At 42.6% G+C, this 18,498-nt stretch overlaps 1 protein-coding gene across 1 annotated transcript; it reads right to left on the bottom strand.

Moving 5' to 3' along the window:
* Window positions 1-896: 896 nt before the first annotated feature.
* Window positions 897-17,840, bottom strand: TOMM7 (translocase of outer mitochondrial membrane 7). Its single transcript, XM_048838367.2, has 3 exons — window positions 17,634-17,840; window positions 3,439-3,487; window positions 897-1,127 (listed from the first exon to the last, which is right to left on the bottom strand). Exons 1-3 carry the CDS (start codon window positions 17,734-17,736, stop codon window positions 1,112-1,114), a joined length of 168 nt encoding a protein of 55 aa, XP_048694324.1. The 5' UTR covers window positions 17,737-17,840; the 3' UTR covers window positions 897-1,111.
* Between the last annotated feature and the right edge of the window lie 658 nt (window positions 17,841-18,498).

Raw genomic sequence — 18,498 nt, 5'->3', positions numbered from 1 at the left:
TTCTTAATTTTCACCACATTACATTCACTAACTTCAAATTCAGACATTATGTTACTGATGTAATTCTAGCACACATATTCAATATACTTGTATGGTCTTCTAAGAAACCTTAGAGAAGACAGCAGTTACAGGTGCTTTAACAACATCCAGCCAACACAGCTTTGAGGAAACTAAGAGCTATCAACATAAGGCTCATTGACATCCTACTCTCAAAGTCTGAGGACAATTCTGACACATAGGGCAGGTCTACACTACAGCCGGGATTGACGCTCTGAGATCAATCCACTGGCGGTCAATTTAGCTGGTCTAGTGAAGACCCACCAAATCGACAGCTGATCACTCTCCAGTCGACCCCTGTACTCTACCCGCAATGAGGAGATTTTCTCCCGTCGACTGCACCTGGTAACTCAACCTAAGGTTGACTCCAGCTACGTTATTCACATAGCTGGAGTTGTGTAGCATAGGTCAACTTACTGAGATAGTGTAGAAATAGCCTTAGATTACAAAAGTAAGATAATTATAGCTTTATACTTCATAATACTCAAAGGACTACTCTTAAGTGATGGAAGATAGAGCAGCCTGTGCTTGGAAGGTCACAATAAGCAAGAATTAAGTAGAAGGGTTGAACGATGAAGTGCCTTAGAAGACAGCAATAGGTTAGAGACATACTAACAGTAATTTAGTTAAAATAACAGAAACTAATTTGTAGTGAACTTGTATTCTGAAGCTTCAAGACACACCCTGGTGTTAAGAAGCATAGCACTGTAGATTAAAAGGATCAATACACTTACTAAAACGCCTGATATTCAATTTAAAAATAATTACTTTTTAAACTCAAAAAAGCAAGATTTCCCCCATTATACTAATTAACCTTAAAGGATTAGAGACTATACACATGGATTCAAACTGTATTTATTTAATTTCACTGTAAACCAAATAAATTAGGTCAATATAAATTCCATTTTGTTGTATGTACATCTATGCCATCAGGAAGCTGTTCAGGCCAGCTAATGTAATAGTGATAAAGTGTACTCCTTCCTTAGCCTTGTGAAGGTTCACATCTTCATTTTCTCTGTCCATCAAATGGTTCCTGTACAGTATGGCCAATCTTTCATCCCCAAAGTAGACTAAAATAGACAGAAAATTAAAGTTAGATTTGTAATTTTATATATATATATTAAAGTAACATGGAAGTAACATGGGTCTTTCTAAACACAAGACAGGATGTACAACTCTAGCTCAATGCACATTACTACACCTGGGGGAAAGCTGCGCCACTACGCAATCAAGAATTTTGCAGAAATTCACGCTGAATTCCCCCCCCCCCCCCCGAAATAGGCTGCAGCGCTGTTGGCCGCCACTAGGGGACGCTGGACTCCGCAGAGGCCAGCTCACACATGGAAGACACTGCAGGGGGGAGGGGAAGGGAAGGGAGCTAGAGGGCTCCCGGCAGCTGCAGTTCCCAGCACGCCCTGAGGGAAGGAGATGGCAGCATGCAGGAAACTCCACACAAGCCTGGGGTGGAGCATCAGGCTGTTTCTCCCTCTGAATCCCTGGGCTCTGAGGGGTAGAGGGGGTGGGTGTCTGGGCTCGGGGGTCCACAGGTGGTCTCTGGGAAGAAGCGGGGGCTCTGTGGCTGGGCTCTGGGGGGGGTGGGAAGGGTTGTGGGTATCTGGCCCCCCAGCTAGGCTCGATATTATCTTAGTATACTCTCCCTTTATATTAATCAGTTTCGATACAGTATTACTAAGTTACTGGCACCACAACAAAGACATCTGTCAATATTTTCCACTTCATTTTATTCAGTACTTAAAACAAATAATAGTGTTGGCCTTCTTCCATGAATGTCTTTTAATAAACAAAAGAGTTACAGTGAAGCATTTGTCTAACAATCATCATCAAATCACTTAACTTCTCTGCTCTGCACCTGTTTCCTCATTTATAAAGCAGGTATAGAATGTCCTATCTCAAGGATGTTGTAAGGCTTACTCTTCGTAAATTGTTTGAAGATCCTCAGAAAAAAACCCAAAATTTACATGTGAAGCATTAATATTTCCTCAAAAGACAGTATTTGGAGAACATTACCTAGGGAGGTGGTGGAATCTCCTTCTTAGATATTTTTAAGATCAGGCTTGACAAAGCCCTGGCTGGGATGATTTAGTTGGGGATTGGTCCTGCTTTGAGCGGGGGTTGGACTAGATGACCTCCTGAGGTCCCTTCCAACCCTGATATTCAATGATTCTATGAATTAAAATTAATCAAAGGTAGGAATGAAACAATGTTAACTCTTTCCCCTTGTGTTCGTACATTGATACAATCTTTTTACAGTATCATCTACTGTTTCTCAAATTCAATATATGCCTCATATAACTTACAAGATATCCATTAAATGAAGCAGGCACCTTTTCTCATTCCCTGTGTGCTTTATAATCATATTACATTATATCAACCATCTCCCAGTCATATCAGTTCAAGAGCTGCGTGGGTTAAAAAAAAGTAGTGAAAGTGTTACGTCAGCTGATCGTTATAGAATGGCTCTCATTTACCCCATTCCAAAAAGCAGCAAATAATACACATCAATGCACTTTTTGTAGTTTAAGACACTTTCACATAAATGATTCTCTCCTAAAGTTTTAATAATATATAATTACCCAGTCTTCTAGTCTTGGTATGTAATGGAGGACTTGGAAAGCTGCTTGTGTAGTTGGCCTATCTATTCAGAAGTATGGGCCAGTTTGCAGTACATGGCACTATCCCCACTCTAGAATATATGTGTGTGTGTGTGTTGTTTTTTTTTAAAATTTACAGTAGAAAGCAGTGGAGCTGTTCAGAGGTGCAGGATGAAGAGCTCGCATAAAAAGAATGCATAATAAACAGAGGAGCTATGAAAACTCTAAATGAGCCATAAACCCCCAGGCTTAAGAGGGGAAATGTGAAGTGTCCCAAATCACTGTTGTCTTTAAAAAAAAAAAAAAAATCAGTTGGAGAACTTTGCATGGGTGGAGAGAGACTCTCTCCCACCATTTGCAATGCATGGAGAGAGATACTCTAGGACAAGATATGGGGCTCCTTCCCTCCTTATCAGGAGGAGAGATAAATATCCTCCTGTAGCACATCCTGACTTTTCACTGTACAAACTTCATTTCAGACTTGTTGGAGCACAGTGGTGGTGCTTAAATAATTTTAAAAGTTCTTTCATGACTTACCATTTCTCCCTTTCACTATCAATCTTAATGACTAGCAAGCTAATTAAAAATTCACTTTTGACAAGAAGCCCATAATGAAGGAAGTTCTCAAACTATGATGACAATGATCAATGAAGACAGGATTTCCTGGCAGTTAACGCCTAGATGGAGGGGACAGCTGAGCCTAAAGTTTTATTTTCTTTCCTAGCTTTCTGCACTGTTTTTGCATGTGTATTTACAGATGTATACGTACCTCAAAACAGTTGGCTCAGGCATTCCAGGATCTGCACCTCTCTTAAAACCTGAAGTAACAAATATATACATATATCAGCAGCTAACCAACACAAAGTTGGGGTTCTTTCCCCACTCTCAAATTCAGTAAATTAAAAAAAATCTGTCAAAAAAACAATTATATATACACAAATCATACCCTAACCAGTATAGAAACCTCACATTCTTCTCAATATTTTAAGATTAGCACATCTTGTTAGCAGTATTTTAATGGACTGTGTCTTTGCCCTATAATTTCATAGTGACTAACCTCTATCACCCATGCTAAAGCTACATCTTCTGTTATCTTGTTTAGAAAGCAACATAACATTTAGAGGAAGACATTCAGATTACTTCTAGCTAGCATTAGCATCCCCAGCTGTTAATCATAACATGAATTGTGCAGGGAACAGAACCAATGGGTAAAGTTAATGGAGTGAAACAAGAAAGAAATGGGAAAACCCATTTAAGGTCCCTCTGAAACTCTCTTTCATTAATATGTCATGAAACAAGATTTTCCTTTCTTTTCTTTTAAGCAAACAGGAGAGAACAGAAAATCCACTCAGAAAATTATAGGTCAAGAAGAGGAAAGTATAAGACAAGGCTATATTTTCTTTCTCACCACCTCTGCCCGAGTACTTCCAAAAATTTAAATTGGTATGCATGGGTTTATTCAGTTTTAGCAAGTTATACAACTCTCCAAATAGCCAATCACATTGTATATTTTCCCACAATATTTTTAAACACATTACCTTTGTACTCTAACAAGCAATGTTTATCAGATGCAGGATTTATGTAGCACTTGAAGTATATTTGAATATAAACCAGGGTTGTCAATTAATCGCAGTTATCTCACGCAATTAACTGAAAAAAATAATCACGATTAATCACATTGTTTTAGAATACCAATTGAAAATTTATTAAATATTGTGGATGTTTTTCTACATTTTCATACATAGTGCACTCTGTATTGTAATTGAAATCAAAGTGTGTATTATTTTTGATTATAGATATTTGCACTGTAAAAATGATAAAGAAATAGTATTTTTCAATTCACCTCATACAAGTACTGTAGTGCAATCTCTTTTTTTTTTTTTTATGGTGAAAGTGAAACTTACAAATGTAGACTTTTTTTTGTTACATAACTGCACTCAAAAACAAAACAATGCAAAACTTCAGAGCCTACAAGTTCACCCAATCCTACTTCTTGTTCAGCCAATCGCTAAGACAAACAAGTTTGTTTACATTTACAGGAGATAATGCTGCCCTCTTCTTATTTACAATGTCACCAGAAAGTGAGAGCATGGCATTTCTGTAGCCGGCATTGCAAAGTATTTAAGTGCCAGATATGCTAAACATTTGTATGCCCATTCATGTTTCGGCCACCATTCCAAAGGACATGCTTCCATGCTGATGACACTTGTTAAAAAAATAATGCTTTAATTAAATTTGTGACTGAACTCCTTGGAGGAGAATTGTATGTCCACTGCTCTGTTTTACCCACATTCTGCCATATATTTCATGTTCTTGCAGTCTCGGATAATGACCCAGCACATGTTCAATTTAAGAACCCTTTCACTGCAGATTTCACAAAATTCAAAGAAGGTACCAATGTGGGAATTCTAAAGATAGCTACAACACTCGACCCAAGGTTTAAGAATCTGAAATGCCTTCCAAAATCTGAGAGGGATGAGGTGTGGAGCATGCTTTCAGAAGTCTTAAAAGAGCAACACTCCAATGCAGAAACTATAGAATCCGAACAACCAAATAAGAAAATCAACCTTCTACTAGTGGCATCTGACTCAGATAATTAAAATGAACATGTGTCTGTCTCTGCACTGCTTTGGATTGTTATCGAGCAGAACCCATCATCAGCATGGACCCATGTCCTCTGGCTACAACACTGCCATGAGAACACCTGTTCTTACTTTCAGGGGACATTGTAAAGCAAGTAGCATTATCACCTGCAAATGGAAACAAAATTGTTTGTCTGAGTGATTGGCTGAACAAATAGGACAACTGAGTGGACTTCCAGGCTCTAAAATTTTACACTGTTTTATTTTGGAATGCAGTTTTTTGTACATAATTCTACATTTGTAAGTTCAACTTTCATGATAAAGAGATTGTGCTACAATACTTGAATTAGGTGAACTGAAAAAATACTATTTCTTTTGTTTTTTTAAAGTGCAAATACTTGTAATCAAAAATAAATATAAAGTGAGCACTGTACGCTTCGTATTCTGTTGTAATTGAAATAAATATATTTGAAAATGTAGAAAACATCCAAAAATATCTAAATAAATGGTATTCTATTATTGTTTAATCAAGTGATTAATTGTGATTAATTTTTTAATCGCTTGACAACCCTAATTTAAATGAATTAAAAATTGTTAGCATCATTCATAACACAATAAAAAATGATTGTGCCAGCACTAAAAATAAACTCTTCAAATCCTACATTACTACTAGTGCTATTTACTGTGATTAGTAAAGAAAATAAGATACTTGACAGGTTTCAGAGTAGCAGCCGTGTTAGTCTGTATCTGCAAAAAGAAAAGGAGTAGTTGTGGCACCTTAGAGACTAACAAATTTATTTGAGCATAAACATGGGGAAATAGTTTTACCCTGTGTAATGACACATCCACTCCCAGTCTTTATTCAAGCCTAAGTTAATTGTATCCAGTTTGCAAATTAATTCCAATTCAGCAGTCTCTTGTTAGAGTCTGTTTTTGAAGTTTTTTTTGTTGAAGAATTGCCACTTTTAGGTCTGTAATCGAGTGACCAAAGAGATTGAAGTGTTCTCCGACTGGTTTTTGAATGTTATAATTCTTGACGTCTGATTTGTTTCTATTTATTCTTTTACGCAGAGACTATCCAGTTTGGCCAATGTACATGGCAGAGGGGCATTGCTGGCACATGATGGCATATATCACATTGGTAGATGTGCAAGTGAATGAGCCTGATAGTGTGACTGATGTGATTAGGCCCTATGATGGTGTTCCCTGAATAGATATGTGGACACAGTTGGCAACGGGCTTTGTTGCAAGGATAGGTTCCTGGGTTAGTGTTTTTGTTGTGTGGTGTGTGGTTGCTGGTGAGAATTTGCTTCAGGTTGGGGGGCTGTCTATAAGCAAAGACTGGCCTGTCTCCCAAGATCTGTGAGAGTGATGGGTCGTCCTTCAGCATAGGTTGTAGATCCTTGATGATGCGTTGGAGAGGTTTTAGTTGGGGGCTGAAGGTGATGGCTAGTGGCGTTCTGTTATTTTCTTTGTTGGGCCTGTCCTGTAATAGGTAACTTCTGGGTACTCTTCTGGCTCTGTCAATCTGTTTCTTCACTTCAGCAGGTGGGTACTGTAATTGTAAGAACGCTTGATAGTGGATGAGTCATTACACAAAGTAAAACTATTTCCCCATTTTTATTTCCTCCCCCCTACTGTTCCTCAGACGTTCTTGTCAACTGCTGGAAATGGCCCACCTTGATTATCACTACAAAAGGTTTCCCCCACCCACCCCTTCTCTCCTGCTGGTAATAGCTCACCTTACCTGATCACTCTTGTTACAGTGTGTATGGTAACACCCATTGTTTCATGTTCTCTGTGTTATAAATCTCCCCACTGTATTTTCCACTGCATGCATCCGATGAAGTGAGCTATAGCTCACAAGCTTATGCTCAAATAAATTTGTTAGTCTCTAAGGTGCCACAACTACTCCTTGTCTTTTTAAGATACTTGACAATCTGCTAATGCACCGTTTTTAAAAAAGAAATTTGTATTGGGGATTAACTCTTTCAACTAGAATTAAAAAAATTCTAATTTATTAAAGTAACCTTATGCTACAAAAAAGCATGCTTTTTTGTTCCAAAGGCACTGAATATATTGACCAAATTTCAAATTGATAGTAAAGTTTGGAAAACAGAAGTGAAGCACATGCAATGTCTAAAACTTATTTTACACAACATCCTGTACCATTTCTATAGAGAAAGGTCTTTCCCCTCTCTGTTAGATAATTACTAAGGGCCTGTGTGATTCACAGGCCATTGAAGTCAATGGGAAGACCTCCACTGATTTCAGCGGGCTTTAGATCAGGCCTTGAACAAACAGCCAAAGTATCATCTGAGAATGCAAGGAAGAATCTGACCCATTAACTTTCAATTGCTGTATTTTCCACTTTGGGCTGCTGACAGTTATTAAAGGGAAAACTCATAGAGCTGATTCTCCTATACAAGATGTGACTTAAAGCTAGATTTAAGTCAGCAAGCAGAAAACTTTGATCAAAATCATTATTTTAATTTCATTTCACATTTGTCCTTTTTATTTCCCTCTAGAGAAAAACTGATTCTCACTGGTTGGTAAACATTAAAACATGTTGATTTTCAACTAACTATAGCCTTTACACAAAATTTGCTACTGTTTGCTAACCAGGCAAATACATTATTATTTAAACACTTTTTTAAGCAATTGTATTGCTTAATATTCATTTATTCAGATTCTTAATTTTCACATTTTTCTTATGTCAGAAAATGGTGAATGAAGCATTTTTTATTTACTAGGTTACTAATTTTTTACTCATGATGTGTGTCAAGCTGCATTTGGATAGAAACTGGAATTCAATTATAAAAAGGTACAAAACTACATTTTCAAATTTGTTTTTAATTAGCCAACTAAAGCAATCTTAAATGTATTGGATACATAAGGGAAAATAGTTTTAAATGCACATGTTTTATCAAGCTAAGTAATAGATCATCGTCTCACACCTCTTTTTTTATTCATCGCTTGAAAGAAGAAAACAAGCTTTCCTGCTTTTTCAATTTCCAATACCTTTCTCAACTCTGAATAATCAGGTTGAATAAATTGAAGAAAACAGAAAAGGAGTACTTATGGCACCTTAGAGACTAACAAATTTATTTGAGCATAAGCTTTTGTGAGCTACAGCTCACTTCTTCGGTAGTCTCTTCACACCTGCCAGAGGCTACTGCTGTCAGAAACTAGTTTAATATTTTAACAAATTCTAGTTCCAGTTGCTTAGCCAGCGACTTCCACCAATTCAGTGGTTTGATTTTCTTAAAACTTTGACAAACATGTACTGCTTGAATACTGTTTTTTATTCAAGTCAAACGACAATAATAGATGATAGTAAGTTTGAATTAATGAAGGTTGTCAGTTTCAAATTTTAAACAGGTTTATTCTTTTAAAAATATATCTAAAATAAATCCAATTTAAATAAAAAAAACTAAGGCCCTGTCTACACCGCCACTTACAGAGCTGAAACTTTCTTTGCTCAAGGGAGTGAAAAAACACATCCCTGAGCGATGCAAGTTTGTGGCAGTGTACATAGCGCTCCCAGCGCTGGTAGCTATTCCCCTCATGTAGATGGTTTTATTACAGCGCTAGGAGAGCTCTCTCCCAGTGCTGGAGCCGCGACTACACAGCCACATTAAAGCACTACCATGGCAGCGCTTTAACGTCGGCTGTCTAGACATACCCTAATTTTTTAATTTAAAAATATCATTTAATTTTATCCATTGTGATCCTATATTTGGATCCTATATTATCAGGGCAATAATATTTAATTTGCATTTGATTTTATCAGAAGTATAAATAATAGATTCATTTAAATGTTAATTCAGATGTTAAAATCCCACAAGACATAAAGGAAACTAACAAAATTCTAAGATGAAGTCTGCACTTCAACCTCTCATTTTGAACTAATATACTTTATAACAGCATTAAGGATATTTCCTTCAGAAAACTTAATGCCAGTCTATTAAATTTCTTAAAACAAAAAATACACCTCTACCAACAAAAAGACAATCACCTTATAGCAGGAACATGAACCTGTAGTTAAACGTGCATATGCATTTCCTTTCTAACACTGTTTTCACAGAATCATAGACTATCAGGGTTGGAAGGGACCTCAGGAGGTCATCTAGTCCAACCCCCTGCTCAAAGCAGGACCAATCCCTAATTTTTGCCCCAGATCCCAAATGGCCCCCTCAAGGATTGAACTCACAACCCTGGGTTTAGTAAGCCAATGCTCAAACCACTGAGCTATCCCTCCTTGCTTACAACTTTCACTTTTCATATTGAAGTTTCCTAGTCTGGTTCTTTACCTGACAAAAGATCTGCTTTGCAGTTTTAACATAACAGTTCAGTTGCTTAGGGCAAAACATTTGTTTACTACTATAAAAAAAAAATTTATAACACTGATTTTGCCTTATTAGAAAGTTCAAATTGTGCAAGGAGTTAGTCTAGGGAGCATTCCAGTGATATCCGTTTTTTAATTAACAGATTCACAGGAGTTAGGGGAAGAGTGCATTTTACGCATACACAGTATTTGTGGAATGATTTTTAAAAAAAAAATACTTTTCACCAATTATCTAAGCAAAGGAAGGCTGTGCACAAATGTACTGAACTAGTTTAGTTACTTAGTGTGTGGAAGAACGCTGCCGCCTCAAACATGCTGCATTTTAAGTGTGAAAAGAGTGAGACAGGAGACTTCCTTCATTATGTGCATAATTTATTCCAGATTATGGACTTTCTTTTTTAAAAAGTCTAAGCAGTTCTGCCAAAGAAACTAGAATAAGGTTACACAATTAAGGCCTCCCAAATAAAGACATACCAAAGATACATGCAACCTTAACTGTGCCCTTTTTTGTGTATACATTACTATCATTTAATCCAGGGATGGGCAAACTTTTTGGTCCAAAGGCCACATCTGGGTGGGGAAATTGCATGCAGGGCCATGAATGTAGAGCTGGGGCAAGGGTGCAGGAGGGAGTGCAGGGTGTGGGAGGGGGTGTGGTGTGCAAGAAGGGGCTCAGGGCAAGGGTCTGGGGTGCAGGGTGTGGCAGGGGGCTCAGGGTGCGGCAGGGGGCTCAGGACAGGAGGTTGGGATGCAGGAGGGGTGCAGGGTGTGGCAGGGGGTTGGAATGTGGGCTCCGGCCCAGCACAGCTTATCTTGAGCGGCTCTGGGTGGCAGCGGCACGCAGCAGGGCTAAGGCAGGCTCCCTGCTTGCCCCGGCCCCGCACCACTCCTGGAAGCGGACGGCACCACATCCCTGCAGCCCCTGGAGGAGGGGGGTCAGAGGGCTCCGCGCACTCCCCTCGTCTGCGGATACCGCCCCCGAAGCTCCCATCGGCCACGGTTCCCCGTTCCCAGACAATGGGAGCTGCGGGGGGCGGTGCCTGCAGTCGAGGGCAGTGCACATAGCCCTCTGTCCCCTCCCCACAGGGACGTGGGGCTGGCTGCTTCCTGGAGCGGCATGGGGCCAGGATAGGCAGGAAGCCTACCTGAGCCCCGCTGCGCCACAGGGCTGGCAATCCCATGGGCCAGATACAAAGCCCTGATGAGCCAGATCCGGTCCGTAGTTTGCCTATCCCTGATTTAATCACATAAGCACATTCTAGCTCTCAAAAAATACACTATACTATTTTTTTCACTAGCTTTACTTACACATATATAGCATATGTGTCCATCAGACAACAGCCAATAAGAGTAATTCTTAAAAGTAAGAAGTCATATTTTAACATGCTAAAAACCAGGTATACAAAATACACTACAGATAATACAAGCACGGTTTACTATGTTTTTTGCATAAATAAATGCCATACACTATTTGTCTGGAATACAAATATACAATATTAAAGTTTGATCCTCAAGTGCTGTGTGGACATTTTGCACTGCACTGCTGATGGATTCCAATCATAAATCCTTCATTTTCTGGTGCAAAAGGAATCCTCCAACACCACAGAACTATCACAGCCATTCCCAGTACTACTGCCAAAACAGGCGACATGGTCAGAGAAAAGGAACATGACCAAGATGCTCCTAAACTGCACTAACTCCCACCTTTCGCTTTGGTCCTCGGAGACCACTGGAGCAGCTCTCACTTACCCAGCCTTGAGTGTCCCAAGATCAGGAAAGCGCAAAGTTTTATGCTACCTATGCACTCTGCATTTTACTTGTACTTTTTGTTCCTCAGCTCCCAATGAAAAAAAAAATTTACAACTTTAAGTATGTGATCAGGGCACCCTTATATGTGTCTTTTCCTGAGTGCTTAGCCATGCAATCTTAATTTTTTCGAATACATTTAGCATACATTTGTTTTCTGTTTCTGAATAATCAAACCACTTGTCATTAGTAGGCTTGTAATGATATTCTGTTTTCAGATACGATACATGCTGTTTGCCACATTACAATTTTAGTTAATTATTGTGAAGCTAAAGATACACCAGATGAGAGGTAGTGTGTTATTTTGATGGCTAAGATTCCAAAAGATGGAAAGAGTTGTGTGCATTTTTGATTTTCTAGCACACCATAGGATAACAGTTCCAACTCTTCACCTAATATTGCTCAGTGGAACTCAACATTTTCAGCAAAAGTTTAGAGGAGATTCAGAAACAATTGCACAATAAGTATTAAGTTTGAAAATTTAGACTCAAAATTAGGCAGCAGGATTTAAAGAAATAACTGGAGTCTTTTTAAAAAAAAAGACATAACATGGGACAAGAGAGAAGGTCCTCTCATGGATCAGTAACTTGCTAAAATATAGTAACAAAGGGTAGGAATAAATGGTCAGTTTTTAGAATGGAGAGAGGTAAATAGTGGTGTCCCCAGGGGTCTGTACTAGGGACCAGTACTATTCAACATATTCATAAATGTTCTGGAAAAAGGAGTAAACAGTGAGGTGGCAAAATTTGCAGATGATACAAAACTACTCAAGATAGTTAAGTCCAAAGCAGACTGCGAAGAGTTCCAAAGGGATCTCACAAAACTGGGTGACTAGGCAATAAAATGGCAGATGAAATTCAATGCTGATAAATGCAAAGTAATGCACATGGGAAAACATAATCCCAACTAAAAGAAAAGGAGTACTTGTGGCACCTTAAGGTGCCACAAGTACTCCTTTTCTTTTTGCGGATACAGACTAACACGGCTGCTACTCTGAAACATAATTCCAACTATACATATAAAATGATGGGGTCTAAAGTAGCTGTTACCACTCAAAAAAGAGATCTTGCAGTCATTGTTGATAGTTCTCTGAAAATATCCCACTCAATGTGCAGCGGCAGTAAAAAAAAAAAAAAGCTAACAGAACGTTGGGAATCATTAAGAAAGGGATCGATACTAAAACAGAAAATATCATATTGCTTCTATATAAATCCATGGTATGCCCACATCTTGAATAACGCGTGCAGATGTGATCACCCTATCTCAAAAAAGATATATTGGAATTGGAAAGGTTCAGAAAAGGGCAACAAAATGATTAATAAAACTGGGACTGATCAGCTTGGAAAAGAGACAACAAAGAGGGGATATGATAGAGGTCTATTAAATCAGGTATGGAGAAAGTAAATAAGGATCTTCTCATAACACAAGAACTAGGGGTTACCAAATGAAATGAATAGGCAGCAAGTTTAAAACAAACAAAAGGAAGTATTTCTTCACACAACACACAGTCAACCTGTGGAACACTTTGCCAGAGGATGTTGTGAAGGCCAAAACTATAACAGGGTTCAAAAAAGAACTAGATAAATTCATGGAGGATCGATCCACCAACGGCTATTAGCCAGGATGGGCAGGGATGGTGTCCCTATCCTATTTGCCAAAAGCTGGGAATGGGCGACAAAGGATGGATGACTTGATTATTACCTCTTCTGTTCATTCCCTCTTAAGCACCACTGTTGAAAGACAGGATACTGGGCTAGATGGATCTTTGGTCTGACCCAGAATGGCTGTTCTTATGTAAAAACTTCCCAATGTACATTCAATAAACAAAGAGTAACACACAGAATGCACTGAGGTGTACACAAAAGGAAGAAAGTGGTTTCTGATCCACTTTAAAATAGATGTATTACCAATTATCTCAAACATAAGTATGTTATAAAACAGATTTTAGATTAATGAGTTGAGATAAATCTGTTTCAATAATATACTTGCCAAATAAATTGTGACAAGAAATAGATAAAGCTGCTATGGAAATATGTCATGTTGCTTGTCAACATATTTATTCACTGCTTTCTTGACATATTTAATGTATACAACAGTCCAAAGATTTGGGCACTACCATGGGAATTGGGAGCCCTGGGTTCAGTTCCCAGCTCCGTCACAAACTTCCTGTGTGATCTTGGGCATGTCACTTAAGCCCGGTCTGCATACTCATTTTACACTGATTTAACTATTTCTGTTAGAAATGTGATTCTTTTGTAAAATCAATTTTTCTGATACAACTTATGGAGCGGATGCAGCTACACCAACATATCGGTGTAGCTAAAGCAGTACAACTTGTTTGTGTAGACAAGCAGTGAGGCAGAGACAGGCCAATGCTGAGTGATTTTGAGTAATTTCCTAGGATGGGATTTTCAATGTCAATTCAGGTGATTTACATATACAATTTTAAATATTAAGTTTTTAAATTTAAACTGATCATAAACGTGTTTTATCCACAAAATTGTAAATAGATTTAACATATGCAATTGTTAAAGAGTACATGGGGGACACAGAAGACCTAATTTTACCAGTGACTTATTAATTGGAAAACAAAGGCCTTTTAATCAGACTTCCATGCTGCATTTCAATCATAACAACCCATCATTTCTCCTACCATGAACAAACTTTTTTTCTAAGGCTAAGCTCCCTGGGGCAGAGACTTTGCCTCATTTGTTTTCAAATTTGACCAGCATACTTTGGTGCTATGCAAACAAAGCTCTTCCGCTGGGCATGGCTTTTCACTATGGCCATGTCTACATAACAGTGACACTGCACCCATGTCACCATAGTGTAGACACTTCCTACATTCACAGAAGGTTTTTTTCCATCACCACAGTTATCTACTTCTTCCAGCGGTGGCAGTGAGGTTGACAGAATAATCCGTCAATCAACCTAGCTGCATCTACAGTGACTGTTAGGTTGGCCTAACTACATCGCATAGGGCGCAATATTTTTCAAAGCCAAGAGTGACATAGCTAGGTCAATCTAATTTTTAAGAGTAGACTAGGACTAAGTTTGTAGCTTGCAGCCAGAATCGAAGGCAGAGGTGGGCAAACTATGGCCCGCGGGATTGTCCTACCTGGTTGCTGAGCTCCCGGCCAGGGAGGCTAGCCCCTGGCCCCTCCCCCGCTTTTCCCTCTCCCCCGCAGCTTCCTGGCGGGCAGCGCGGGTGGCATGGCTGGCTCCGGCAAGGTTGTGAGCTCCTGCCGCTCTGAGCGGCATGGGGGGGGGGGGGGGGAGGAGGAGAGGAGTGTTGGATAAGGGGCAGGAGGTTCCGGGAGACAGACAGGGGATTGGGAACGGGGGGGAGGGGGGAGATGGATAGGCGTGGGAACCCAGGGGGGTCTGTCAGGGGTTGGGGGTGTGGAAAAGGGTCAGTGCAGGCAGCAGGGAGGGCTGGATAGGGGGTGGAGTCCCGGGGGTCAGTTAGGGTCAGGGGGCTCTCAGGAGATGGCGGTCAGGGGAAAAGGAGCAGAGGGGGTTGGATGGGTTGGGGATTCTGAGGGGGTCAGGAAGTGGGAGGGGGTGGATAGGGGGCAGGGGCCAGGCCATTTGGGGAGGCACAGTCTTCCCTATCCGGCCCTCCATAGAGTTTCACAACGCTGATGTGGCCCCTGGGCCAAAAAGTTTGCCCACCCCTGACCTAAAGCCTTGTCTTTACTAACTAAAACTTAGCATGTATAAAAATTACACACTCCCCACCCCAACACAGCTATGGCCTAAAGCAGTGGTTTACAGGGTACACATATCCTGGGGGTACACAGAAGTCTTCCATAGGGTCATCAACTCCTCTAGATATTTGCCTAGTTTTACAACAGGCTACATAAAAAGCACTTGCAAAGTCAGTATAAACTAAAATTTCATACAGACAAAAAGAGAAAGTAAGCAATTTTTCAGTAATCGTGTAATGTGACAATTGTATTTTCAAGTCTGATTTTGTAAGCAAGCAGGTTTTTAAGTGAGGTGGAACATGGAGGTACACAAGACAAATCAGACTCCAGGAAGGGATACAGTATAGAATCATAGAATATCAGGGTTGGAAGGGACCTCAGGAGGTCATCTAGTCCAACCCCCTGCTCAAAGCAGGACCAAGCCCCAACTAAATCATCCCAGCCAGGGCTTTGTCAAGCCTGACCTTAAAAACCTCAAAAGAAGGAGATTCCACCACCTCCCTAGGTAACCCATTCCAGTGCTTCGTCACCCTCCTAGTGAAAAAGTGTTTCCTAATATCCAACCTAAACCTCCCCCACTGCAACTTGAGACCGTTACTCCTTGTTCTGTCATCAGCTACCACTGAGAACAGTCCAGATCCATCCTCTTTGGAACCCCCTTTCAGGCAGTTGAAAGCAGCTATCAAAGTAGTCTGGAAAGTCCCCATATCTACTCTAGCGACACCATCAGAAGACCCAACCACATCATCAGAGGCTCATTCACCTGCACGTCTACTAATGTGATATATGCCAGCAATGCCCCTCTGCCATGTACACTGGCCAAACCGGACAGTCCCTACGTAAAAAAATAAATGGACACAAATCGGACATCAGGAATGGTAACATATAAAAGCCAGTAGGAGAACACTTCAATCTTCCTGGACATTCAATACGAGATTTGAAAGTAGCTATACTTGAACAAAAAAACTTCAGAAACAGATGTCAAAGAGAAACGGCAGAACTAAAATTCATTTTCAAATTTAACACCATTAATTTGGGCTTGAATAGGGACTGGGAGTGGCTGGCTCATTACAAAAGTAGCTTTGCCTCTCCTGGAATTGCCACCTCCTCATCTATTATTGGGAGTCGACGTCATCGACCCTGATCGAATTGGCCCTGTCAACACTGGTTCTCCACTTGTGAGGTAACTCCCTTCTCTTCACGTGCCTGTATATTTATGTCTGCATCTGTAATTTTCACTCCATGTATCTGAAGTAGTAGGGTTTTTACCCACGAAAGCTTATGCTCAAATAAATCTGTTAGTCTTTAAGGTGCCACCAGACTCCTTGTTGGTTTTGTGGATACAGACTAACAGCGCTACCCCTGATACTTGTTAAGTGTCAAACTCCACCCTATTGCTCCAGAGGTTTCTGGGTCACCAGACCAGACCAATTTGGGCACCCAATCAGCTGCTTGGAGGTGAGAGAGCGAGACAAGGCCCCACTTATCAAGCCTGCAACTACTGGGAGCAGCAGTTCTGGAGCACATGTGGCGGGGGGCGGGGCTTGACTCCCTCCAGCGGCCACTGGAAGGGGCGGGTCTGGGCGCTCTCCCCCCAGCAACAACAGCCGTTGGAAGCGGCGGTTCTGGAGCGGCGAAGCCTTGCCTGTCCCTTCCACCCAGCGGCCGTTGGAAGGGGCGGTTCTGGAGCGGCGAAGCCTTGCCTGTCCCTTCCACCCAGCGGCCGTTGGAAGGGGCGGTTCTGGAGCGGCGGGGCCTTGCCTGTCCCTTCCACCCAGCGGCCGTTGGAAGGGGCGGTTCTGGAGCGGCGAAGCCTTGCCTGTCCCTTCCACCCAGCGGCCGTTGGAAGGGGCGGTTCTGGAGCGGCGGGGCCTTGCCTGTCCCTTCCACCCAGCGGCCGTTGGAAGGGGCGGTTCTGGAGCGGCGGGGCCTTGCCTGTCCCTTCCACCCAGCGGCCGTTGGAAGGGGCGGTTCTGGAGCGGCGGGGCCTTGCCTGTCCCTTCCACCCAGCGGCCGTTGGAAGGGGCGGTTCTGGAGCGGCGGGGCCTTGCCTGTCCCTTCCACCCAGCGGCCGTTGGAAGGGGCGGTTCTGGAGCGGCGGGGCCTTGCCTGTCCCTTCCACCCAGCGGCCGTTGGAAGGGGCGGTTCTGGAGTGCGGCGGCTGCTCTGCCCCAGCGGGCTAAAAGCTAAACAAAGCTCCGCGCGCTCCAGAGCGGCTTTCTCCAACGGCAGCTAGAAGGGAGGAGTCAGGCGAGGCCCCAGGCCCGAACGCACCGGCTCCTCCGCCCAAAACTGCTGGGGGTGCGGGGCTGGCCCGCGTGACCCAGAATCTCCCTCTGTCCGACCCTCCCGACCCGTGAGGGGAACCCCCGCGTGCGCCAGCCCGCGCCCCGGCTAACTGGGGATGGCGCCGTGTTCCTTCCCCGGGCCCCACGCGGCCAAGCAGGCCTCGTGACCAGGCAGGCTCCCCGAGCGGGGACAGCGCGGCTCGGCTCCGTTCCCCTGCCCTGGCACTGACCTAGATAGAGCACGACGGGGATGAAGCCCCAGCGGATGGCGAACTGGCCGCCCTTGAAGAGCTGCTGCAGCCGCAGCTTGGCCTCTTTGCTCAGCTTCGGCATCCCGGCAGCGCGAGAAAGGGACCTGTGCGCGCGGCCGCAGGACTTGTAACTGCGCAGGCGCGGCGGCCGCGGGACAGCCGGGACGTAGCTACCTGCTCGGGCACCTCCAGGCCACAGTGCGCGGGGGAGGCGGGGTCGCGCGCATACACTCGTGACGGGCGGGGTGTCGGGACGCTGTGGACGGGCGCGGGGTAGAAGACACTGTCAGCCTCTCGTTCCCGCCTTTAGTCCTTTTATCTGAAGCGGAACGAGGTCTGGCTGGACTCCCCGCAGGCTCGTCCCAGTCTCCCCCGGAACGCGCTGTAGCAAACGCACCCGCGGGCTGCCTCTGCGCAGGATGGGGCCTCGCTGCAGCCGTGGGCTTGAGTCCCGGCCTGGACCTCGGCTCCAGGGCCCTGGGAGCAATTACGGTCACTGCTTGTTGAGCCCAGCTGGGTTCCTGGAGGTGCAGAGTGGAGCTTGTCATCCACGTTACCAGTCACAAGCCTTCCAAACCCACATCTGGAGGCCCCCCTGAATCACGATGTAACTAGAAAAGGAGTACTAGTGGCACCTTAGAGACTAACCAATTTATTTCAGAGCAACAGCCGCGTTAGTCTGTATTCGCAAAAAGAACAGGAGGACTTGTGGCACCTTAGAGACTAACCAATTTATTTCAGCATAAGCTTTCGTGAGCTACAGCTCACTTCATCGGATGCACCAGTGTAGCTCACGAAAGCTTATGCTCAAATAAATTGGTTAGTCTCTAAGGTGCCACAAGTC

This window comes from Caretta caretta, chromosome 2 (assembly GCF_965140235.1).
Source record: "Caretta caretta isolate rCarCar2 chromosome 2, rCarCar1.hap1, whole genome shotgun sequence".
In the NCBI taxonomy this organism is placed as follows: Eukaryota; Metazoa; Chordata; order Testudines; family Cheloniidae; genus Caretta; species Caretta caretta.
The sequence above is the reverse complement of the archived record's forward strand: the minus strand, read 5'-3'. Positions and strand labels throughout refer to the sequence as shown.